The 22,202-nt window shown below is 42.5% G+C and overlaps 1 protein-coding gene across 1 annotated transcript in view; it reads left to right on the forward strand.

Moving 5' to 3' along the window:
- LOC146812075 (extracellular calcium-sensing receptor-like) overlaps positions 1-22,202 on the forward strand; it is a 242,944-nt gene that overhangs the window by 57,318 nt on the left and 163,424 nt on the right. The window contains exons 3-4 of the mRNA XM_085615122.1: positions 680-1,483; positions 10,428-10,432. Of these exons, the coding sequence (XP_085471248.1) occupies positions 680-1,483; positions 10,428-10,432 (809 nt within the window). The remainder of the gene's footprint in view (positions 1-679; positions 1,484-10,427; positions 10,433-22,202) is intronic.

Below are 22,202 nucleotides of genomic sequence, written 5' to 3' on the forward strand. Positions count from 1 at the left end.
TATCGCATGAACAGACCTGACTTTATGGATTATTAATGTGTCATCACCAGGCCAACACGTAGTGTTGTCACAGCTGGTGATGCCCTCATTAATCCTCCTTATTAACAGTTGGCAAGCACAAATGAAACCAGCCTTGTTGCAGTAATGTGCAATAATGTGCTGCATCGCTAAATACTTATGAGGTCCGAAGGGATAGACTGATTGCATTGCAGTTGCCAGACGCCTGTTGATATACTGCTTTAACTTGTATAAGTTTGAGTGCTCTGGACTACTAAAAAGAATAATGTTTTGCATTGTTTTTTTGTTGCAGTAGAAGTGTTGTCTGGTATCGCACGTTTCTTTTACTTAGATTGACTACCTTTAGCGGAGGGAATGTGCAGGTGTTTGATCCATGACTGCAAATTGTCACAGACAATAAATATCCTTGGCCTAAAAGCAAAAGTGTTCTACCCCATAGGGGACAAGGGACCAGTGGATGAAAATAGGTGTTTTTCACACAATTTGTCACTTTACCCTCTTATTCTGGGATTTACATTAAAAAAAGTTAACTTAGTCTAATATACAAATTTCTCATTTGATCTTCAGGGAAGAATGTTAAAATAATGGGCAACATTTTCACTGTCATCTTTATCATGCCATTAATATATGTTCTTAATGGTGTACTTATTTCTTCTTTCAGATTAGTTATGGCTCAGCCCTGCCACTCCTAAGTGACAAAATTCAGTTTCCTTCCTTTCTGCGAACTAACCCGAGCACTGACCTCTCGCCGTATATTCTTTCACGACTGGTGATAAAGTTTGGTTGGACATGGGTGGGCATACTGGCATCTGAGAGTGACTATGGTATACATGGGGGCCAGAAGCTGAGACAAGAGTTTGAAGCTAATGATATTTGTGTGGCATTCTTGATATCCATGGGAGAGATAAACAGTGAGAGGAAAATGTCTTCAACAGTTGAATTAATCAAGAAATCAACAGTAACTGGGGTTATTCTCTATTTGTACCAAAATGAAGCGATTGAATTGATGGATAAGCTGGCGGCACAGGAAGTCATGGGCAAAGTGTGGCTTATGAGCCCAAGTCTGCAAGGCTCCATTCTGTTTTCCAAAGCAAATCTGCAGCAGCTCCTCTGTGGTTCTCTGGTCCTCACTGCTCCCAAACGGCAGAATCAGGCATTTCAGAATTTTTTGTATAACACAAATCCATCTTCATCTCCTGATAACATGTATGTGGCTGCTTTCTGGGAGCATGTATTTCAGTGTCAATGGGGGAAAAACACAAGTCATCTACACATGCCAGTAGATAGATACAGCATTGAGGATAATCATGTTTGCACAGGATCAGAACGACTGGAGGCCCTACCCAGCTCAGTCTTCAATGCTGAAAATTTTGGTTTATCTTATTATGCATACATTGCTGTATATGCACTGGTGTATGCGTTGCACAACATGTTATCCTGCCAGCTTAGGAATGGGCACTGTCCTGTCTCTCGCACGTTTCATCACTGGCAGGTAAGTGCTGATCAATAATCGTCTCCTGTAGAATTTTTCAGATATTCCACCCCTCTGCAAAGTTATGCTGGCCTATTATTATATACATACATGCAAATGTATATGTGGTCACTACTATGTTGTTATAGTTAGGCCTGAGTTTCCATTGGAAGAATGTTTATTGTTTTGCTAATAACGTTGGTGTTGTTTGACAAATCTACATGAAACTTTCCCAAAAACGTTCACCCACCGCATCATCTTTCTGGAAAGTTGTGCCCTCGTCCTTTAAGAAGGGGCTAAGTAAAAACCAGGGGGGAGAGCGGGGTCCAAAGCATTTATTTCCCATGTTAAGTGGCACTAATGATATTTTGGTCTACTATGCAGAAAAAATGTCTGAAAGAAATTACACCAAATTTGGGTAAACATTAGAACTTTACTTAGAATTTATACCTTTTCTGGCTTGTTTTACATCTTTTAAGATGTTTTTGAGTAACTAACATTTAAAGAGGTACTCGGGCTGGGCTTGAACAGGTTTAAAATTATATCAGGGCTGCTGGTTCTGCAGGAGTCCCACGCTAACATTTTCTCCCAAAAGGCATTTTGGTACTCCTGGAGCAGTCCAGCAATACTGAGCGTCTGGCTGCAACTCTGATGAAAAGGTTGAGGCCGCTAATATAGGCTTTGGGTACCCAGTCCACGTGTCCTGAAAATGTTTTAAAAATAATATTTAAGGGGGCAAGGTGCCCTGGCACTTTTCAGGGATGCATAGGGATCTTCCCAGTTGTCAAAATGTTTTTGTTTTCATGCCATGGGTACTGTAGCTCTTCTGTGGGACCCAGCACAGCCCCTTGAGGTTTTGTGGTCTTACCATTGGAGCCACCACTCAAGTTTTTCCTCAGCTTAAACAGTACTGCGGTACCTTGCAGAATGAATCTTGAAAACCAGTACTGCAGGATTACTTGGTTACATTTGAAAAATGTTTTAAAAATGAAAAGTGGGTTGGGGCATCGTGGATTCCAGGCTCTACGGTCAACCCTCTGTGGCAAAAGCCAAAGGCTGTGCGCAGCGGGGGTTTGGTGTCCGTGGTAGAGCTGGAAGCCTGTGAGGATTGGGCACCCTAGGCCAGGCCATATGGCCACCCCCCACTGTGCACAGCTAAGTGAGTTGGTTGAATATGATTACAAAAAACTGAAATTCACTTAAAGAAACAAATGCTAACCCCTTCGCTGCTAGGCCTCTTCCCCCCTGTGCTAAGCCTTTTTTTGGCTATTTGGGGTAGCTTAGGCCCCTGTAACTTTTTGACCACATAAGGTATCCACACCAAATTTGCGTCCTTTTTCCCAACATCATGGGGATTCTAAAGGTACCCAGGTGTTGTGGATTTCCCTGGAGGGGACCCAGAAATTAGCCAAAATACAGCAACATGTTGTTCTTTTTGAGAAAAATGGGAAAAAAGGGATACCGATGAAAGCGTCTGTTTTTTTTAACTGCAAATAATATAAAACACGGGTTGAAGTGCTGAAATCACCATCTTCTGAGCTTTCAGGGACAAGCAGACTTTTTCCAGAAAACCATAAATTTTTACACAGTTTTGCCATTTTTCTGGGACATAGCCTATTTTTGCTATTTTTTGTGCTTTCAACCTCCTTCCAGTTAATGGTAGAAATGGGTATGAAAGCAATAATGGATCCTGCAAAGCTATACATTTTATAAAAGTAGATTAAATTCTGAATTCAGCAAGGGGTCATTTGTGTAGATTCTTTAAGATTTCTTTATAGAAACTAACAGTTAAATAAAAGAAAAGTTGAAAATTATTTGAAAAAAACAGCCTTGTGTGTCAACGTTTTCACCTGTAACTTTTTCTAATTATGACAAGTGTTTGAAAACAATATACTGTTACATCCACTGGACCTTTCTGGTTGTGGGGATATATAGGACTTGTACGTTCACTAAGAACCCGACGAACACAGAGCCAATAACTGAGCAGCAACTTGCAATGAATTTTTATTATATTCCTGGTATATAGCAATTATTCTGGGAAAATATATAAATGGAAGAAACGGTATGAAAGACACCTATGTATTTCTGAAATGGGAACAAAACATAGAGTTTAGAAATAGTAGATATTTGCACATTTCCAAAATTGGGAATACCCATACTAGCATGAAAATTATAGGACATTTTTAAAAATGACTTCTTTTTTAAACGTCTTTCATTTGGAAGGCAGAAATGCATCAAAAGTCTATAGGTAATAACAGTTGCTGTACAATTCTGTGTTACCCTAAGTCTCCCGATAAAAATGGTACCTCACATGTGTGGGTAGGCCTAGTGCCCACGACAGGAAGCGGCTCAAAACGCAACGTGGACACACCACTTTTTCACAATGAAAAATTACCCGTTTTTGCAAAGTGCCTAGCTGTAGTTTTTTAACCCTAGCTCTGCCGGCACCTAGGGAAACCTAGCAAACGTATACATTTTAAAAAACTAGACACCCAGGGAAATCCAGGATGGGGTGACTGGACTGGCTCTCACCAGGTTCTGTTACCCAGAATCCCTCGCAAACCTAAAACATTGTCTAAAAAAACACATTTTCCTCACATTTCTGTAGTGGAAAGTTCTGGAATCTGCGTGGATCCACATAATTCCACCTACCCCTTGTTCCCCAAACTCTTCCAATAAAAATGGTATCTCACTTGTGTGGGTAGGCCTAGTGCACATGACAGCAAACAGCCCAAAATGCAACGTGGACACGCCACATTTTCACAGTGAAAAATGACCCTTTTCTTGCAAAGTGCCTAGAATTCGTTTTTTAACCCTAGCTCTGCCGGCACCTAGGGAAAGGTAGCAAACCTATACATTTTTAAAAACTAGACACCCAGGGGAATCCAGGATGGGGTGACTTGGCTGGCTCTCTCAAGGTTCTGTTACCCAGTATCCCTTGCAAACCTAAAAAACTGTAAAAAAACACATTTTCCTCACATTTCTGTGGTGCAAAGTTCTGGAATCTGTGTGGATCCACAAAATTCCACCCACCCCATGTTCCCCAAAGTCTTTCGAGAAAAATGGTACCTCATTTACGTGTGTAGGCCTAGTGCCTGCGACAGGAAACGGCCCAAAACGCTAGGTGGACACACCACATTTTCACAGTGAAAAATGATCTTTTTTTTGCAAAGTGCCTAGCTGTATGTTTTAAACCCTAGCTCTGCTGGCACCTAAGCAAACTTAGCAAACCTATACATTTTTAAAAACTATACACCTAGGGGAATCCAGTATAGGGTGACTTGACTGGCTCTCTCCAGGTTCTGTTACCCAGAATCCCTTGCAAACCTAAATAATTGTCAAATAAAACACATTTTCCTCACATTTCTGTGGTGCAAAGTTCTGGAATCTGCGTGGATCCACAAAATTCCACCCACCCCGCGTTCCCCAAAGTCTGTTGAGAAAAATGGTACCTCACTTATGTGGGTGGGCCTAGTGCCGCGACAGGAAACGGACCAAAACGCAAGGTGGACACACCACATTTTCACAGTGAAAAATGACCCTTTTTTTGCAAAGTTCCTAGCTGTAGTTTTTGAACCATAGCTCTGCCTGCACCTAGGAAAACCTAGCAAAACTAAACATTTTTGAAAACTAGACACCCAGCAGAATCCAGGATGGGGCGACTTGACTGGCTCTCACCAGGTTCTGTTATCCAGAATCCCTTGCAAACCTGAAGAATTGTAAAAAAAAACACATTTTCCTCACATTTCTGTGGTGCAAAGTTCTGGAATCTGTGTGGATCCACAAAATTCCACACACCCTGCGTTTCCCAAAGTCTTTCAAGAAAAAATGGTACTGCACTTGTGTGGGTAGGCCTAGTGCCCGCAACAGGAAACGGTCCAAAACGCAAGGTGGACACACCACATTTTCACAGTGAAAAATGACAACTTTTATGCAAAGTGCCTAGCTGCAGTTTTTGAACCCTAGCCCTGCCGGCACCTAGGCAATCCTAGAAAACCAATACATATTTGAAAACTAGACACCCAGGGGAATCCAGGATGGGGTGTCTTGACTGGCTCTCTCTTGGTTCTGTTACCCAGAATCCCTTGCAAACCTAAAGAATTGTCCAAAAAACACATTTTCCTCACATTTCCGTGGTGCAAATTTCTAGAATCTGCGTGGATCCACAAAATTCCACCCACCCCCATTCCCCACAGTCTTCCGAGAAAAATGGTACCTCACTTGTGCGGGTCGGCCTAGTGCCTGTGACAGGAAACGGACCAAAACACAAGGTGGACACACCACATTTTCACAGTGAAAAATGACCCTTTTTATGCAAAGTGCCTAGCTGTAGTTTTTTAACCCTAGCTCTACCAGCACCTAGGGAAAACTAGAAAACCTATACATTTTTGAAAACTAGACACCCAGGGGAATCCAGGATGGGGTGACTTGACTGGCTCTCTCCAGGTTCTGTTACCTAGAATCCCTTACAAACCTAAAACATTGTCCAAAAACACATTTTCCTCACATTTCTGTGGTGCAAAGTTCTGGAATCTGCATGGATCCACACAATTCTACCCACCCCGCATTCCCCAAAGTCTGCTGAGAAAAATGGTACCTCACTTATGTGAGTAGGCCTAGTGCCGCGACAGGAAACAGCCCAAAACGCAAGGTGGACACACCACATTTTCACAGTGAAAAATGACCCTTTTTTTGCAAAGTTCCTAGCTGTAGTTTTTGAACCATAGCTCTGCCTGCACCTAGGGAAACCTAGCAAAACTAAACATTTTTGAAAACTAGACACCCAGCAGAATCCAGGATGGGGCGACTTGACTGGCTCTCACCAGGTTCTGTTATCCAGAATCCCTTACAAACCTAAAACATTGTCCAAAAACATATTTTCCTCACATTTCTGTGGTGCAAAGTTCTGGAATCTGCATGGATCCACAAAATTCTACCCAACCTGCATTCCCCAAAGTCTTCCGAGAAAGATGGTACCTCACTTGTGTGGGTAGGCCTAGTGCCCGTGACAGGAAACAGCCCAAAACACAAGGTGGACACACCACATTTTCACAGTGAAAAATGACCCTTTTTTTGCAAAGGGCCTAGCTGTAGTTTTTGAACCCTAGCTCTGCCGGCACCTATGGAAACCTACCAAGTCCACACATTTCTGAAAACTAGACAACATGGGGATACCAGGGAGGTATGGCTTGCTTGGATCCCCCAACGTTTTCTTACCTAGAATCCCCTGCAAACCTCAAATTTGGCTGAAAAAAATCACTTTTCCCACACATTTTTGCGTGTGAAAGTTGTGACATCACCGAGCTGACACAAAGTTCCTACCACCCAGTGTTACCCCGGGTCTCCCATTAAAAATTGTGCCTCACTCGTGTGGGAGGCCCAAGTACCCGCAACAGGCAAGGGCCCAATCTCATGCAGCAGGAATGATTTTTTTAAAGATATCGGAGGAAAGGAAAACACTTCCTTTCCTCCGATGCCTTTTAAAAAGTAGCCCCCACCCTCCCCGAGGAGAAACTCACCTCCTCTTCCCTGGATGCACTGGAAGCAAATGGCTTCCAGTGCATCCGGTATCCTCTAATGACTCCAGCGCGCCTCGCTCGCTGATGCCATTAGAGGACGTGGAGGAAGGGGGCAGGGGAAGGGCTTCCCCTGCCTTCCCTGGTGGGGGCAGCATTTAGGGCGACCCACGGGGGGAGCACCATCTCTTCCCCCGTGGGTGGGTGCTAGGATGGCCGGGAGCTGTCCCATGCACACACCACCTGTGATGTCGGACGGCACCCGGCCGTCTGACGCACGGAAAGGGTTAAAGGGAAGTTATAAATAGGCATGGTAATAAGATCTTCCCTTAAAAAAAAAAAAAGAGAGAGCTTCACTGAAAAAAGCCAAAGGTGCAAGTAATGTTATAGTTGGGTATAGTAATAAAAGTCTTAGCTTCTATTAAAAAAAACCTAGGGGAGCAAGAATGCTGCGTCTGTCTTATGGAGGGATTACCTGTCCCATGAATACATTGGGCTAGGAGAAGCTCTGCACCGTCAGTTGGACCTGTGTCATGCCTCAAGCACATTTAAGCACTCATCGAGTCCCAGGGCATAGGGAGCTAGAACGCTGCTGCTGACATTTTTGAGGGACTACCTGTCCCAAGAATACACTGGGGTAGAAGGAGCCCTGCACCATTGCCCGCACCTGTGTCCTTCCTCAAGCGCATTTAAGCGCTCCTTCAGTCCAACGGGGCGAGATGCAGATGAACTGTCCCTGGGCAAAGCCTGGGCCAAGGGCGGGCCCATCTGCACTTGTCCACTGCTGGTTGAGGCTGGGCTACCCCTTGAACATCTTGTATACAGGCACTGTGTGCTGATTGCTTTATTCTGTTGGTAGAGCCTTCCCGTACCCCATAAGCATTTGAGACAAGCCTAGGGGGTTATTTGACTCATTTAATCAGTGCATACTGCTTATACCCTTGGGTGAGTGGAGATGGAGAAGCGGAAGGCTCTGGAGATAGCGCATGGTCCACCAATTGCCAAAATAGGCCCTAGCTCAGCCAGGGAGAATTGCTTTATGAAAGAAGAAGTGGAAGAGAAAGTAAATTCCCTACCTGATCAGAACCCAGTTATATTGCCTAAAACCCAGGCATGCCATGCAAAGAAAAAAGATCCTAAAAGAGAATTTCAGAGATTTTTACTAGGAAAAAGGCTCTTCCCCTACCTGATGATCTTTTCTTGGACACATACCATCCTCCCAATGATACTGACCATCTAACAGGGGACAATGCAGTGATTATAGTGAAGCCAGATGTCATATGTGAAAATAGGTTCACTGCTTTAAGTCCACAAGAAGGTGGCATGAATGGCAAAGAGGTGGGGGCTAATGCTGCTGATTCACCTCAGGCTCCTGTAGGTTCAACACATTTAATGGAGGTGATTTAGGGGCTAAAATCTTTAGAAATAAAAAATTATGAGATTAAACCATCAAAGGGGGGCCATATGATTGTTACATCAGCCTCGCCCCAGGGAGGTTCAGAGCCCTTAGCTAACAAGCGCTGTTGTGCAAAGAAGATGCATCCCCCTTCAGATTCCCAACCTATGTCTTTGGTCAAGGCCCAGATAGACCACTAACCCAACTAGTTCCCGCTCTTCATGGTTATGAGGTACAACCAATACCAGGCCTAGCTGATAACAAGTTACTGGCACCAATGAAATCCGAGAGGTTTGGGTATGGTAGGGGGAGGATTGAGTGAGAAGAGGGCAATGGCAGGGGTTGGGGTTCTATGCCAAACCTAGGTCAGGATAGGGTGGGATTGTGGGAGGATCCCGGTGTTGTGTAGTTCCTACTAATCCGTAGGATCTGCACATTATTTGGACAACATAACCTAAGGGCTTGTTGTCTAGACTGATTCCAGACACCCACACTGGATATGTTGGCCTAGAGACCAGCTAGTTCACAGTGCCACCGTAAGCCCCCCTCACCTATCAGGAAATGAAGGGTTTTTGGCAACCACTGAACATGACAGCCCTGTTCCCTCACAGATCGTGGAAACAGTACAGAACCTTTTGCTCGTGCTCACTTATTCCCAGAGTAATACACAGAGAATACATAGTGGGACATTTTATTCTTGCATAAAATACGTGTGCTGCAATGATTAGTAGACAGAAGCAGATAAACGTGATTACAAGCACCAAAAGCGTAAATATTGGATATAGCTCTACCATGGTGCTAAACCATTGTATATATGCATGCATATAAACAAGACAGTAATCTAGCTAACTCCTCATATGTGAACCCTACTCTCAGTGTACCTAGAGTGTGTGTAGGTGTGGAGCCAAGGATCCCCCCAAGGGATGATCCAACTCCATTAACTGATGGGATAAAGTGAAGGACCCCGTCTTGGTCACGAACTGGACACCCCTCATGAGATGTCTGATTGCTGCATGGTGATTTCTCAGCATGCCAGGACCCTCAGTGTCAGCGAAAGTACCTCCTCTACTAATCTATTGGGATGCATGGAAAGCAGCCTTGCGATGTGCGCATAGATTAGTGGTGTTAGGGATATATAGATAGCCCTGTCCCAACGTGGATGAAGATAGTGATGACATTTGTACGTAGTACAAAAGGAGACCTTGTACATGATGCTCAGGGGGTTGTGATAGCGTTGTGCAAAACTAGATGTAAAAACAAGTTTAGTTTCAAAGAAACTAATCCAACATTGTCCTACATGAAAATGTGTGCAAAAGGTCAAAGCTGGAAATGTTATTTGTGAGGATAATGTATGAAATAAGCTGCTTCGCTACATAGGCCTAACTCGAGAATACAACACCTACTCCTCATACTAAAGGTCGATATCTAAAAAGTTATCTAAAAAGCCAGGAGACAATTTTAAAACATTAAAAACTACTCTTAAAAGTATCTAAAAGGGGGTTTCAAATAAAATATGCATTAAAAGTCTTAACGTCTTTATATTATTTGCAATCACAATCACTCAGAAAGACAAAAAAAAAGAAAAAGCTGTTTTGGTACATTTTGTTTTTAAAAAGAGGCCAAATTGTTCTTACACGGAAAAAGCCAATTGTTTATGTGTTTCAAGTGGTAGATGCAACATTGCTGTTGCCCACATCCGCAGATGTTCCCATAGGCGCACCTCGTAGCCTGTTTATGGAACAAAGATGATTCCATCCAGTTCCTACAGCAGTGGGTCCGCATAGCCGTTGCTCACAACACTAGGAGCTGAAGCATCCCAGGGTGGCTCTAAAATGCATTCATCATCAATGGAATACACTGGGGACAAAAATGCACAAGGGCCTTTAAGGGGTCCATCAGTACTTCAATGTCAAGTGGCGCAACCAATTCTGATCTGAGATATATATCCAGGATGCATTTGTGGCTGCAAAGCAGGCAGCAGAAGACAGTTTAAATGCAGTCAAGCCAGACCGGCCTGAATTTCAAGAACCAGTGCTCATTTATTTATTGAAGCGGAGGTGTGCCGAAGCAGTGTATCATGCGCTCACGGCAACACAGCTCTAGCAGTGCTGTCTCCATTTCCGAGTTGAACTGGGACGTACATTGTGGAGCAGATAGAATAAAATCAATACGCCCACCACAAGTAGCAGGACAAGCGGTAGCCCTCCAAAAATGCTTCTCAGAGCGTATGAAAGATTGCATATCCCCGAATATTGTCTGAAAGGTGCTAACCAAACCAGAACCGGTATAGTTAAAAACATGCACTATTTCTTTTGTATCAGACATGTTAAAGATACGATGGACCAGCTTTCCTAAATGCAGCAGGAAGTTAGTATGGAGTAGTGTCTGTATCTCAGACGAGGACCTTGCAACTTGGAGATCAAATGTCTCTTTGGCTGAAGTTAAAGGTACATCCGTCTGTAAAAGCATGGCTTTCGTATTGCTTAGGGAGTCAAATTTGATGTTGAAAACATTTATTGAAGGCCATAGTGCTGCCTCCCTAACTGTGCGGGCAGGAGGAAACAGTACTTGTGTACAACAAGAGACTATGGAATTAACCGTCATTAGATAAGCGATGCCCAATTCCATTCCACAGCAACCTTGATCATTCAGCATTAAATAGCTCCAACTGGAGAGCAGCCTGAATATAGGATGAATCGCAGCAGCTGGGGAACCCTTCATAGAATAAGACACATTTGCCATTGAAGTATTGCACGCCTCATGGAGAGAAATGTCCTTGCAAACCATGGAACTGCTTAAGGTGTCTCCACAGTTGGAGCCACTAAGAAAAAATGTTGTGTCCCCATTCCTGCATCTAAATATGAATGGTAACTCCCAGGATATTGCACATTACCTTCCCCTAGCTTTACATATCTACCTACCTGTTGGTATTGGAGACAATATTGGATGGATGGATTCCAAGCTACGGTGGAAGGTAATTGGTCTAATTTGTCAATGTACAACATGGTATATTTTGCATCTCTACGTGCCATTGTTATCTGTCTTTCTGTTAGATCGTATGCTGAACACAGATTTGTACTATTGGTGTAACACCAAAACACATGGCTAGAATGTAATGTCTGTAAATTCCAGCTCAGTAATACTATTGACCGTAATTGTGACTGTCCATGTTGTTATATAGACACGTCCTGCTCTATTATGCCACTTGAAGAAGATACTATGTTGCCCAGTAAATAAGTTCTGGATGATAAAGTGGTCATACCATTGTCAACCTCTGCCAAAGCATTTTCTAAATTAACCCTATCAATGAGACTTGCATAAAGTGGGAAGGAGTAGACCTAAGCCAAATTGTGCATGACATTTGCCCGAAGGGTTATCATGATATAATTCGATGCCTGGGAGATGTAGTTACCCCTAACTAGTTACTCCATAGCTTTACTGGCATTACCAACATATTAGATGCATTTATGGCTCGCCCGAATACAAAATGTTCAGGTCAAACATAGAGGATGGTTTGACCATGCATGCACTACAGGGACCTGAAATTGGCCCTCTGCAGACAACCTAGAGATAATCTGTTGATTAAATCTCTTGGATTTAATTTTAAAGTGGTGCCTCTAGCCAGGAAAAAAGAACTCAGAGATGTAGCATGGTCCAAATTGTCACAGGCTGCAGATACAGAGGATAGCAAATTATTCTGGGATACTGTGAACTCCCCTTTCCTAAAAGACGATTCTTTCTCCAAGTTATTGTCACATGTCACCTGTGATGCCTGGGTTGTTCACTTTATGGAAATCTTTTGCTCCCCGAGGGCAGAAATGGTGTTTACTCATAACATGGAACAGTCTATCCGGTCCCCCTTACCCCTGTACATTACGATAAAAGAAGTGTCATGGGCTTTGAGAAAAAGTAAAAGGGGGTAAAGCCCCGGGCCCGGATGAGGTCCCAGTAGATGTCTTTAAGTTGGCCGATGATTTTTCAGCTCCAATTTTAACAAGAGTTTTTAATATGGCTGCTACGACAGTGGTTCATCCCCCATGGGAAACATCCATAATAGTCCCTATTTTTAAGAAGGGCAACAAATCAGATCCCAAGAATTACCGCCCCATTTCATTGCTAGACTCCTAGGTGAAAGTGATGAGCAGAATCCTGCTTAAGAGACTAGAAGAATGAGCTCACGATTGCTCAATTCTTTCACCAGTGCAGTTTGGTTTTAGGAAAGGTGTGGCGACCCAGGAGCAATGTGTGGATCTGGACCTATTAAATGGTAAATATACCCGTACCAAAGCTGGAAGATTACATCTCTGTTTTGCTGATTTGAGCAGCGCTTTCAATCTAGTAGGCCACAGAATCCTTTGGTCTACCCTGCTTTGTGTGGGGGCACCTAGGCCTATTATTTGTTTTTCGGCAAGATTATATGAGAATCTAATGCGAGAAGTACGCTACGGCCCACAAGGCGAATGCACTAATACCTTTGCAGTTAAACATGGTATCCGGCAGGGCTGTGTACTTGCCCCTTTACTATTTTCTATGTTTATAAATGGGGCGGACTAGACCTTACAATCAGTGTATGTCAACGCCACCCAGACTGTTGGGCCCCCTACCCCAGTCCTCCTGTATGCAGACTATGCCGTCCTGTTCCCTAGAACTCCATTGGGGTTACAGCACTTAATGAATACCTTCAGGGATTTTATTGCAGCCAGGAAATTGATAATCAATAAAAGCAAAACTTATACAATGATTTGTGGGCCAAGGAACAAACACTGTAGAACATTTCTTATGGACAAGACACAGGTGGCCACTGTCGATACCTTTTGCTACTTGGGTATCACTTTTTCAGGTACTGGATCATGGTCCCAGGAAGTTACTAATGTCAGGAGCAAAATGAATAGATGCACTCATTGATGTTTTAGATTTTCAGCCAAGTTGGGCTCTAGGCCGTTTAAGGAGATGATAGCTATTTATAGCGCACGGGTACTATTTATTGCAACATATGGGACTGGTGTGTGGGGCTATCATAATAGTGAGGCACTACAGACAGAGGAAAATGGTTTCCTCAAACACCGACTTAGTCTGCCTGCCTCGGCCTTCTCGGAGATCATTCATAGTGAAGAAGGGCTACAGTAGCTTACAGATATTGATACACTTCACCCCCTGCTGCTCTAGCATTCCATATGGTCCAAAGATGATACCAGTTTTGCCAAGTCAATTATTTTAGATGGTTTGTCCTTGGACAATGTAATGGCTATATAAGGTTAGAGGAATTCTCTGTATAGTTTATTATTTAAGATATCTGTCCGGACTAACCCTTTATTGGTAACATCACCAACCAAACTTCTCATCAGAGAAACCTTTCTGACCCACAAAAGGGATGTTCGGTTGGATTGTAAAAGAAGCAAATCAACTGGCAAGTTTTATTTAACTTTATCTGAGGGCTGCAAAGATTATTTAATTTATATTCCCAATCTCATGCATCGTTTTGTACTAGCTAGATTTACATTGGAAATTGATCACCACCTAGTTGCCTTCCCCAATATAAAAACTTGCCCTTTAGATTTGACTCCTTGCCTATGTGATGGCCAAAGCAAGCAAAGCACTATGCACTTTATATTGTTTTGTGATTTTTATGCACGTTTTAGAAGGTATTATTTAAAACCACTTTGCATGCAAAATGTATTAGATCGCATATTGCTGCCTAAAAATATATTTGCAGAGACACCCGAGGGCAGCGGACTCAGCGGACCTACCTGGTGGCAGCTCAACCATCTCCTTGGCCGTTTCGTTCTCCCCGCCGCCTCTTGTCATCCGAGGCCGAAGTCGGGTGAGAACCACAGGTCCCAGCATTCTCTCCCGCCCCGCCCACTTCCGCCGGATAACGCGCCCGGAGGCGCAATAAACAGCGAGGCTCCCTCGGTGGAGCGGGGGGACTTTGCAGAGACACCTGAGGGCAGCGGACTCAGCGGACCTACCTGGTGGCAGCTCAACCATCTCCTTGGCCGTTTCGTTCTCCCCGCCGCCTCTTGTCATCCGAGGCCGAAGTCGGGTGAGAACCACAGGTCCCAGCATTCTCTCCCGCCCCGCCCACTTCCGCCGGATAACGCGCCCGGAGGCGCAATAAACAGTGAGGCTCCCTCCGCGTCGCGGGACGCGCGCGGGCGGCGCCGGGCTGTCTGTGGCCGTCAGGGGACGGAAGAGGCCGGGCTGGGCCACTCCCTTTGCATCTACAGGCTAAACAGGTAATTGCTGAAAACATGGGGAAACGTACAACGAAGTCTACATTTGTAGACACTGCCGCCCCTATTGAGTCGCCCACGTCGATAGACTCATTGTTGGCCAATGCCCTTACTATGGTCACCAATGAGATTGCTGATACTGAACGTAGAATGTCTTTTGGATTCCCCACCACCACCACTTTGCTACGTTCTCAATCTCCTAAGGCTTTATCTAACCTGGGCCTCCCCCTCTCCCCTACAGTAACGGTTATTAAACCAACTATTCATGTTGACACTCTAACTTCGACTACTGACACACCCAGTTTGCCGACTATTGCTGTAACCGACTGTTTAGCGGAACCTGAACTAGATAAAATGCCATGCTCCAACAAACTTATAAGGGAGAAACGCAAGAGAGGCCCAGTGAAATGCACAATAAATAAAAGGAAACAATCAGGTCGTTGTAGAAATCAACCTACGCCACAGAGCATGTGGAACAAAGATAAAGCCAAAGATTGTGAAATAGTTATATCAAGTGCCACCGAGGACTTACTACCTTCCCCATTACCATCGGATGAAGGATCTGAGAGACCTACCACTCCTATACGAAGACTAGAGTCTCCAACCACGGACAAAAGCATTTGTGGGATCTCTATGCCATTTAAGGAGAGTAGTGATAATACAGTCAGTACTCAGACTGAGTCCACCGATCAAAATACTTCATTTAAATTTAATGGCAATTTGATAGAAACTATTGTTGATACTATTTTTAAACAAGTTGAAATTCAAATAGTTAAACAATTTAATACTGTTTTTAAGAGATTGGATAAAATCGAAAACCTTGTCAAAAAAGAGGAAATTAAAAGGAAAGGCACTATTAGCCTAGATGTTATTCGAGGCGAGAAAATTATGAGTAAATTGGAAACCTTATGTAATGGTTTGAGAGAGGGGGGCTCGACCACCGTTGCTGATTCTGGCCGTGGAAACATACAAGGCCCAACTGTTGACAAAACTGTCCTATCTAACAGCACCCCAGCCAATATCCAACCCACATCGCCTATGGGCCTAGATCATGACCCCTCTGGTGCAGAAGGAACAGTAATGACTGGTATTTCAATTTTGGATGCTAAGGCCACCACCACCCCGCTAGCCTCCTCAATAGACAGGACAGGTATTACTTTGGATGGCGTAAGCACTGGTGGAGGTACATCAGCAAGAAACAGACCCACTAATAATTTAGGGCCGCCACTCCACTTACCCCCAGAATCTTGCCCATATGTTTTAGTGCTAGCAGGCGTACCTGCTCTAAAAGAAGGCCAAAGCGAGTCATGGGTACAATTACACAATAAATGTATCAATTGGCTGACAAAACATAAAGGGGCAAGATGGGACATTTCAAATGAGATTATATTAACTCGTAGGGTAAGTTGGGTGGGGCCACAACAGAAAAATATCAGCGGGGACTGTATAGTGATTAATTTTAGACATCCGAATTTTGTAAGATTTTTTATGGACACACATAACACCCATGTTAGTGCATTTACTGCAATAAGCCTTCACCCACTGGGTTATTTTTATAGGCCCCCCCACAGACCAATTCAAACGGTTTCTAATACCATCCCTATATCTAACAGATTTTCCGCCTTATCGAACTTAGGAAGTCTAGACTGACAACCATCAATATCTCCTATTATATTGGATAAGGTTATCAGCACAGTGCCCCTGGATACGGCAAATCCCATATGTATTCACAAACCCTGCCCAGATAGATTAGTCCTTCCACATGTAGTTTGTTCAGATCCTCCCATTGCCCCTACTCTTTCCACTACTATTCCATCAACTGACACTTTAAGTGTTATTAGTTGGAATATTGCAGGGCTTCCAGGTAAGATGAAAATCAAAGAATGGGTTACCTGGATAAGTAACTTTGATGTGGTAATGTTACAAGAAACATGGTGCACATGCACTCAATTATTGGAGGGTTTCTTTTGCCACAATTTCATTGTACCATCTCCTGCTTTGGGGCGACCAAGTGGTGGTCTATCTATCTGGGCAAAAATTTCTAAGGACGTGAAAATTGAACCTTTACACGTGGTTAGTAAAAATTTGATAGCCGTGAAATATGTTGCAAGGTGAAAGATTTGTTTTATAAATTTCTATAATAATGATTTTGTTAACCATCCTAACCCCACCTTTTTAGAATTGTTTAAGTTTATCGGCGAAGTTGCGAATTGTGAAAAATATGGTCTATTTGATGGCATTTGTGTTGGCGGGGACTTTAATGCTCACATTTATTCCACATCTCCGCCCTGTAGACGAGGCTCTGAACTTTTGGATCTTTTACATAGCAGAGACCTAGATGATGTTATGGGTCATTTTGGAATCGCCGAGGGAAAGGTACCGGCCCCCACGTATATTGGCCGTGGTTGCTTAACCACGATTGACTATATGTTTACTTCTTCCCTCCTTAGCGAAGTGCTACTCAAGTCTGAGGTTGTCAGCAGCTCATATAGTGACCATCTGCCATTAGTAATCCATCTTAAATCTACTAAAAAACCTGTAGGCCCATATGAGGTTGGAGTTCAAAATATTACTGTATCTACAGATAGGCTTAGGATTATCTGGAGAGGGATTGACAATCGAGAGATTCTAACTAATGTGATGAAGAATAATCCCCTGTTGATTTTCAACTGCCTAACACTTGGTGGCCCCGATATTATTAAATCCTTCTGTGATCTATGTATAGTTATAAAAAGGGCAATTTCCAGACCAGTAATAGTACATAATATAAATAATCAAAGATGGTTTGATACCAATTGTTCGAGGGCCAATAGAGAACTTAGGAAAGCTTTGGAAGCTAAACCCCGAGATGTATCCCTCGTCAGTTCATTACGTTCTAAATACAAACAGGTTTTAAAAGTCAGCACTGAAGAGCTCCTAATAAGCCATTGGGATAATCTCACTAAAACAATTGCCCTAAAAGATTCTACTGGTTTCTGGAAAGAAGTAAAAAGCTTGAGAGCCCTGGGAAGCAATATCACCCCGATAAATTGCAACATCACAGGAGACTCCTGGGTCAGCCATTTCTCAAAACTTTATGCTGCAGCTGGGAATTCAACTGAGGATAATTTCCCAAATGATACCATAGTCATAACATTAGAGGAGGTGGAGGAAGCCATCGCAAACAGTGCTGGCAATAAGGCCCCTGGTCCGGATGGTTTGTCCATCGACCAGATAAAATCAAACACATGCTTTTGGGCCCCCTTACTCTGTAACCTCTTTAATAACCTGAGTAAGGAATCCATCCCTCCTACATGGTCTTGTAGTACTATTGTACCCATCTTTAAAAAGGGAAATAGGTTGGACCCGGGGTGTTACCGACCAATATCCCTGATAGACAACACCCTGAAGGTCCTTGGCAGGGTCCTATTTGATAAAATAAGTACTTGGGCAGATGAAAACTCCATTATCCACCTTTGTCAGCTTGGCTTCAGGAGCAAGCTTGGCACGGTGGAACAATGTTTAAACCTTAACCTCATAATGGCCAAATACACGAGAGCCAAACGATCCCCTCTGTATTTTGGCTTTATGGACCTAAGCTCAGCATTCGATTTCGTTAATCGCTCCCGCTTGTGGTCCATTCTCTTAAATTATGGTTTAGATGAACCCTTAGTCCATTTTTTGGCCAACCTCCATCGCAACCTGAAAGCCCGAGTTCGATTAAACAATGACGGTGAGGTTTCGAATGAGATTTTAATCGGCAAGGGGGTGAGACAGGGCTGTGTCTTGGCCCCCTTGCTTTTTATTTTATACATCAATGAATTAACTCATTCCCTATGCAATTTGACTAAGGACGTTCCAATTATCAATAAGAAACCTATCCCGGCGTTACTCTACGCGGATGATGCGGTCCTTATGGGCCGCACTCCGAATGCTCTACGTATTCTAATATCGGGATTTGTTAATTATATGTCCGATTTAGGGTTGTGCACTAATTTCAACAAATCTTTTATAATGACTTGCGGCCCTAAAAATTATAAAATCTCAAAGATTGTGATAGGTCCAAACATTCTAAAAAGCACTTGCACTTTTCCTTACCTGGGTCTGCTATTCTCTAACAGCGAGATTAAGTAAGGGCCAAACCCAATATACCCTTGAGGGCTTGGGCAGATAAATGTGAAAGGGTAAATTTGCCAACAAGGGATTTTGTTTAGAACGAACAAATTATTTAAAAATTTCAGAGAACTAAATCAATGAGAGTGTTAAGATAAAGTAACACCACTATGAAATCAATCGACTGATCTAAACATCAGTAATTCATAATAACAACACACACGGGGGTTCTTTCTGTGATTTAAGCACAATGATCTTTATATTTTCATCAAGAGTAAAAAGGAGTACAAATGAAACATAGATTAGAGCAATATTACATGAAAACAGGGGACGAGATTAAGTCCACATTTCATCAAACAAACACATCTATTCCTACTTAGTTTGAACAGAGACAGAACTCTTTGTTGAGCATATGGTCTACTGTACATAACAAATAAACTGGAAGTAGATGGTAAAGTCGACGTTTCGGTCTTGGGTGGTGTCAATCCGTCAGACCATCTTCAGGACAATAATTGCATAAACAAGACTCCTAAATAAACACAATGCAAATAGTTACATAAATGTAAACATAATTTGCGCTAACAAACTTATGTACATAGTCTAAAACATAAAATCCAACCCGTGTGCGAGAAATGGAACTGTCAATGTTATTATCTAATGAGTCTGAGCTATATCCACCATCTGTTGTTGAACAAGCTGTTACCATTAATTTATATCAAAAGGTTGCTTTTTGAAACGAACAATTTTCATTTAAGAAGGAGAACGTGCTTACTTTGGAATCTCATTAGTGTTCTCACGTAACTTTGATTAAAATCGTGAAGGTATTTATACTGAAAATAAAGGAAGACGGAAACTTAGCATTTGTTTACAAAGTTACATTGTTATGTCATAGAGAAAAGAAAATTTGTATCCTACCAGATAGTCCTTGGCACCTTAAACTGCCAATTCGTTTTTACATAGGAGTTAATCCTGCCGTAATTTCGCAGCTGTATAATAAAGCGAAACGAAGAATATTATGCGGTCACTGTCCTATGCGTTGTACATATCATTGTTATACCATTTATGAATTAAACTTGCGGCCATGGTTCATTTGTTGTATCCCTCATATTAAAATCCTAACCAACTGATATGCGGTATCAAGGTAGCAGTGTTTGTTATTTTTAGAAATGTTTGCTAAATCCAACGTGAAGTTTACCAAGCGTGGATTTACCTTAATAGTTAAACACCCAGCCCAAAAATGCTAAATGCTGCAACTTAAGGATTGGTCTAAATGTAAATACATTGCTGGTCATCATTTGAATTGGACCTTGGATCTTGAAATCATCACAGCATAGTAAGTTATGTCAAAATGTAAACAACATTCCCAAGACTGAACTACAGCGTTGGTCGTTTGTATAGAGAGACCACCGATTTAGGAAAAACGGCACTCTAAGATAAAAGTATTGTGACTAATCCTCACATTTGACCAATTGGACTAAAAGGTCATGAGGTTAATCTAACTTGTACGTTTACATCAGTCGGTTCGAGTCGCACACAAGCCTGTAAACAGTGCGTGGGCCAAAATCTACTTACATTTCTGACGTTAGTCTCCAAAATACGAATGGGGGTCCGCCTGAGTCGAAACAGCCTAATTTTAATCTCCGCAATCGGGCGCTTTTAAAGGCTAACCGTAGCTGAGATTCGGCACAGCTGAGAGCTGAGACGCATCGGGAGTCTCAGCATTAAACTGCGGCGGCCATCTTGGAGTATCATATACACACTGGTTTACTATGTTGTTACTACAGAGTTATTGCTGTATCGTGCCGACTAATAAAACAACTCTAGATATTGGAACTGGATTACTGATGCATCACTGAGATTAAAAAGGGGGAAATGAACCTGTTCGTGGTTTTTTGATGTAAAGAAAAAATCGAATCTCTCTAGTACAGAGTTTGTAATTAGAGATGGTGTTTTCGATTTAGCGCCCTCGAGCAGAAAAAACTACTCGATGTTCTAAGTCATTTTAAATTGCTCGACATCTAAACGGTGCCATTCAACATGGTCTATGCTTACATAGTGAAAAACGCTGAATGTATGTCAACATTACCTCAAGACATTTGTCAACCTGTGTATTTATCAAATCACGTGTTCATTTTGGACAGGTCGTGTATTTACATGAGTGAATATTGAACGAAGTATCCTAAACAATGCTTTAGATATCCTGCCTATATACATTCTATTTGAACGAGATTACTTCAACAACAAATCGCTATCTGAGTTTCTGATACATTATACATTAAACATTCACATCGACATTTTAAAAAAGTCTTTATCGATCATACATTAGGGCATAAGGTGAATGTTGATTATAAACATCGCCATCACATGAGAGTCAAATTGTGAGCAATATATATATGCAGGAAAGGACATATTGACATTATCACTTTAAGCACGTAATCAGTTGAACATAGTAGACTTAATGCATAATTTAACAACAGGGGTCTGTGAAATGCAAATCTACAGAGGAGTATTTGAAACCTCACTGAACTGTAAGAACCTCGATCAGAGATCTTCAAACTGAGAAAACATAAATGGGCAACTACTCTTAAGTTAGATATCTACAATGCAGTTTAAGTACTATTCTGACATCAACGACTGAGGCAAGCCAGAGAATGCCATTCAGTGGCTGAGTTCAGACCTTGTCTAATGTTATCAGTGCGACAAATCCAACGATTCTCCCTCAAGGTCAGTATGTGATCCACATTGGTCTGTCTTATCGTGGGTTTGACCACTTCGATGACCCACCAGAGCATTTCCTTCTCAGTATGCTTCAATTTAATATAGTGCTCTACTAGTGGTGCAGTCTCCACTTTGCATCTGATTCTCGATTGATGTTGTAGGATCCGTTTTTTCACCATTTGTGTGGTCTTACCTATGTACTTTAAGTTGCACGGGCATTGTATACAATAGACCACGTTACTGGTATTGCAATTTGAGAAAGATTTGGCCTTGTGGCTCTCACCATGGAATTCAAAAGATTTAATAGTCCTTGTACTCGAGCATGCTGCACAATTGCCACATTTATAGTGACCGATTACTGGTGCTAGCTGTCGCATGTCGTTGACTATATTTTGGTCTGACGTGTTGTAACCATGTACAAGCCGGTCTTTGAGGTTGGTACCTCTCTTGAATGAAAACAATGGTTCCTTGGTAAACTCAGGTAATGCTGCCAAAAGTGACCAATGTTTTTTCACGATATTTTTAATTCTGTTAGTGGCTGTACCAAATGTGGTGACACAGACAAGTTCAGGTTCATTGTTTTTGGCTTTTACTTCTAGCAAAGCGTTCCGGTCGTTGTACCAAGCCCTTTTTAGTGATTTTTTCAGTAATTTATTCGGATAACCACGTTGGTGTAATTTTTCTTTGAGCTTCTTAGCCTCCAGAAAGTAGTCACCTCTCCTGGAACAATTTCTCCGAAGACGGAGAAATTGACCAAA

The sequence above is a fragment of the Triturus cristatus genome, chromosome 7 (assembly GCF_964204655.1).
Source record: "Triturus cristatus chromosome 7, aTriCri1.1, whole genome shotgun sequence".
Classification (NCBI taxonomy): domain Eukaryota; kingdom Metazoa; phylum Chordata; class Amphibia; order Caudata; family Salamandridae; genus Triturus; species Triturus cristatus.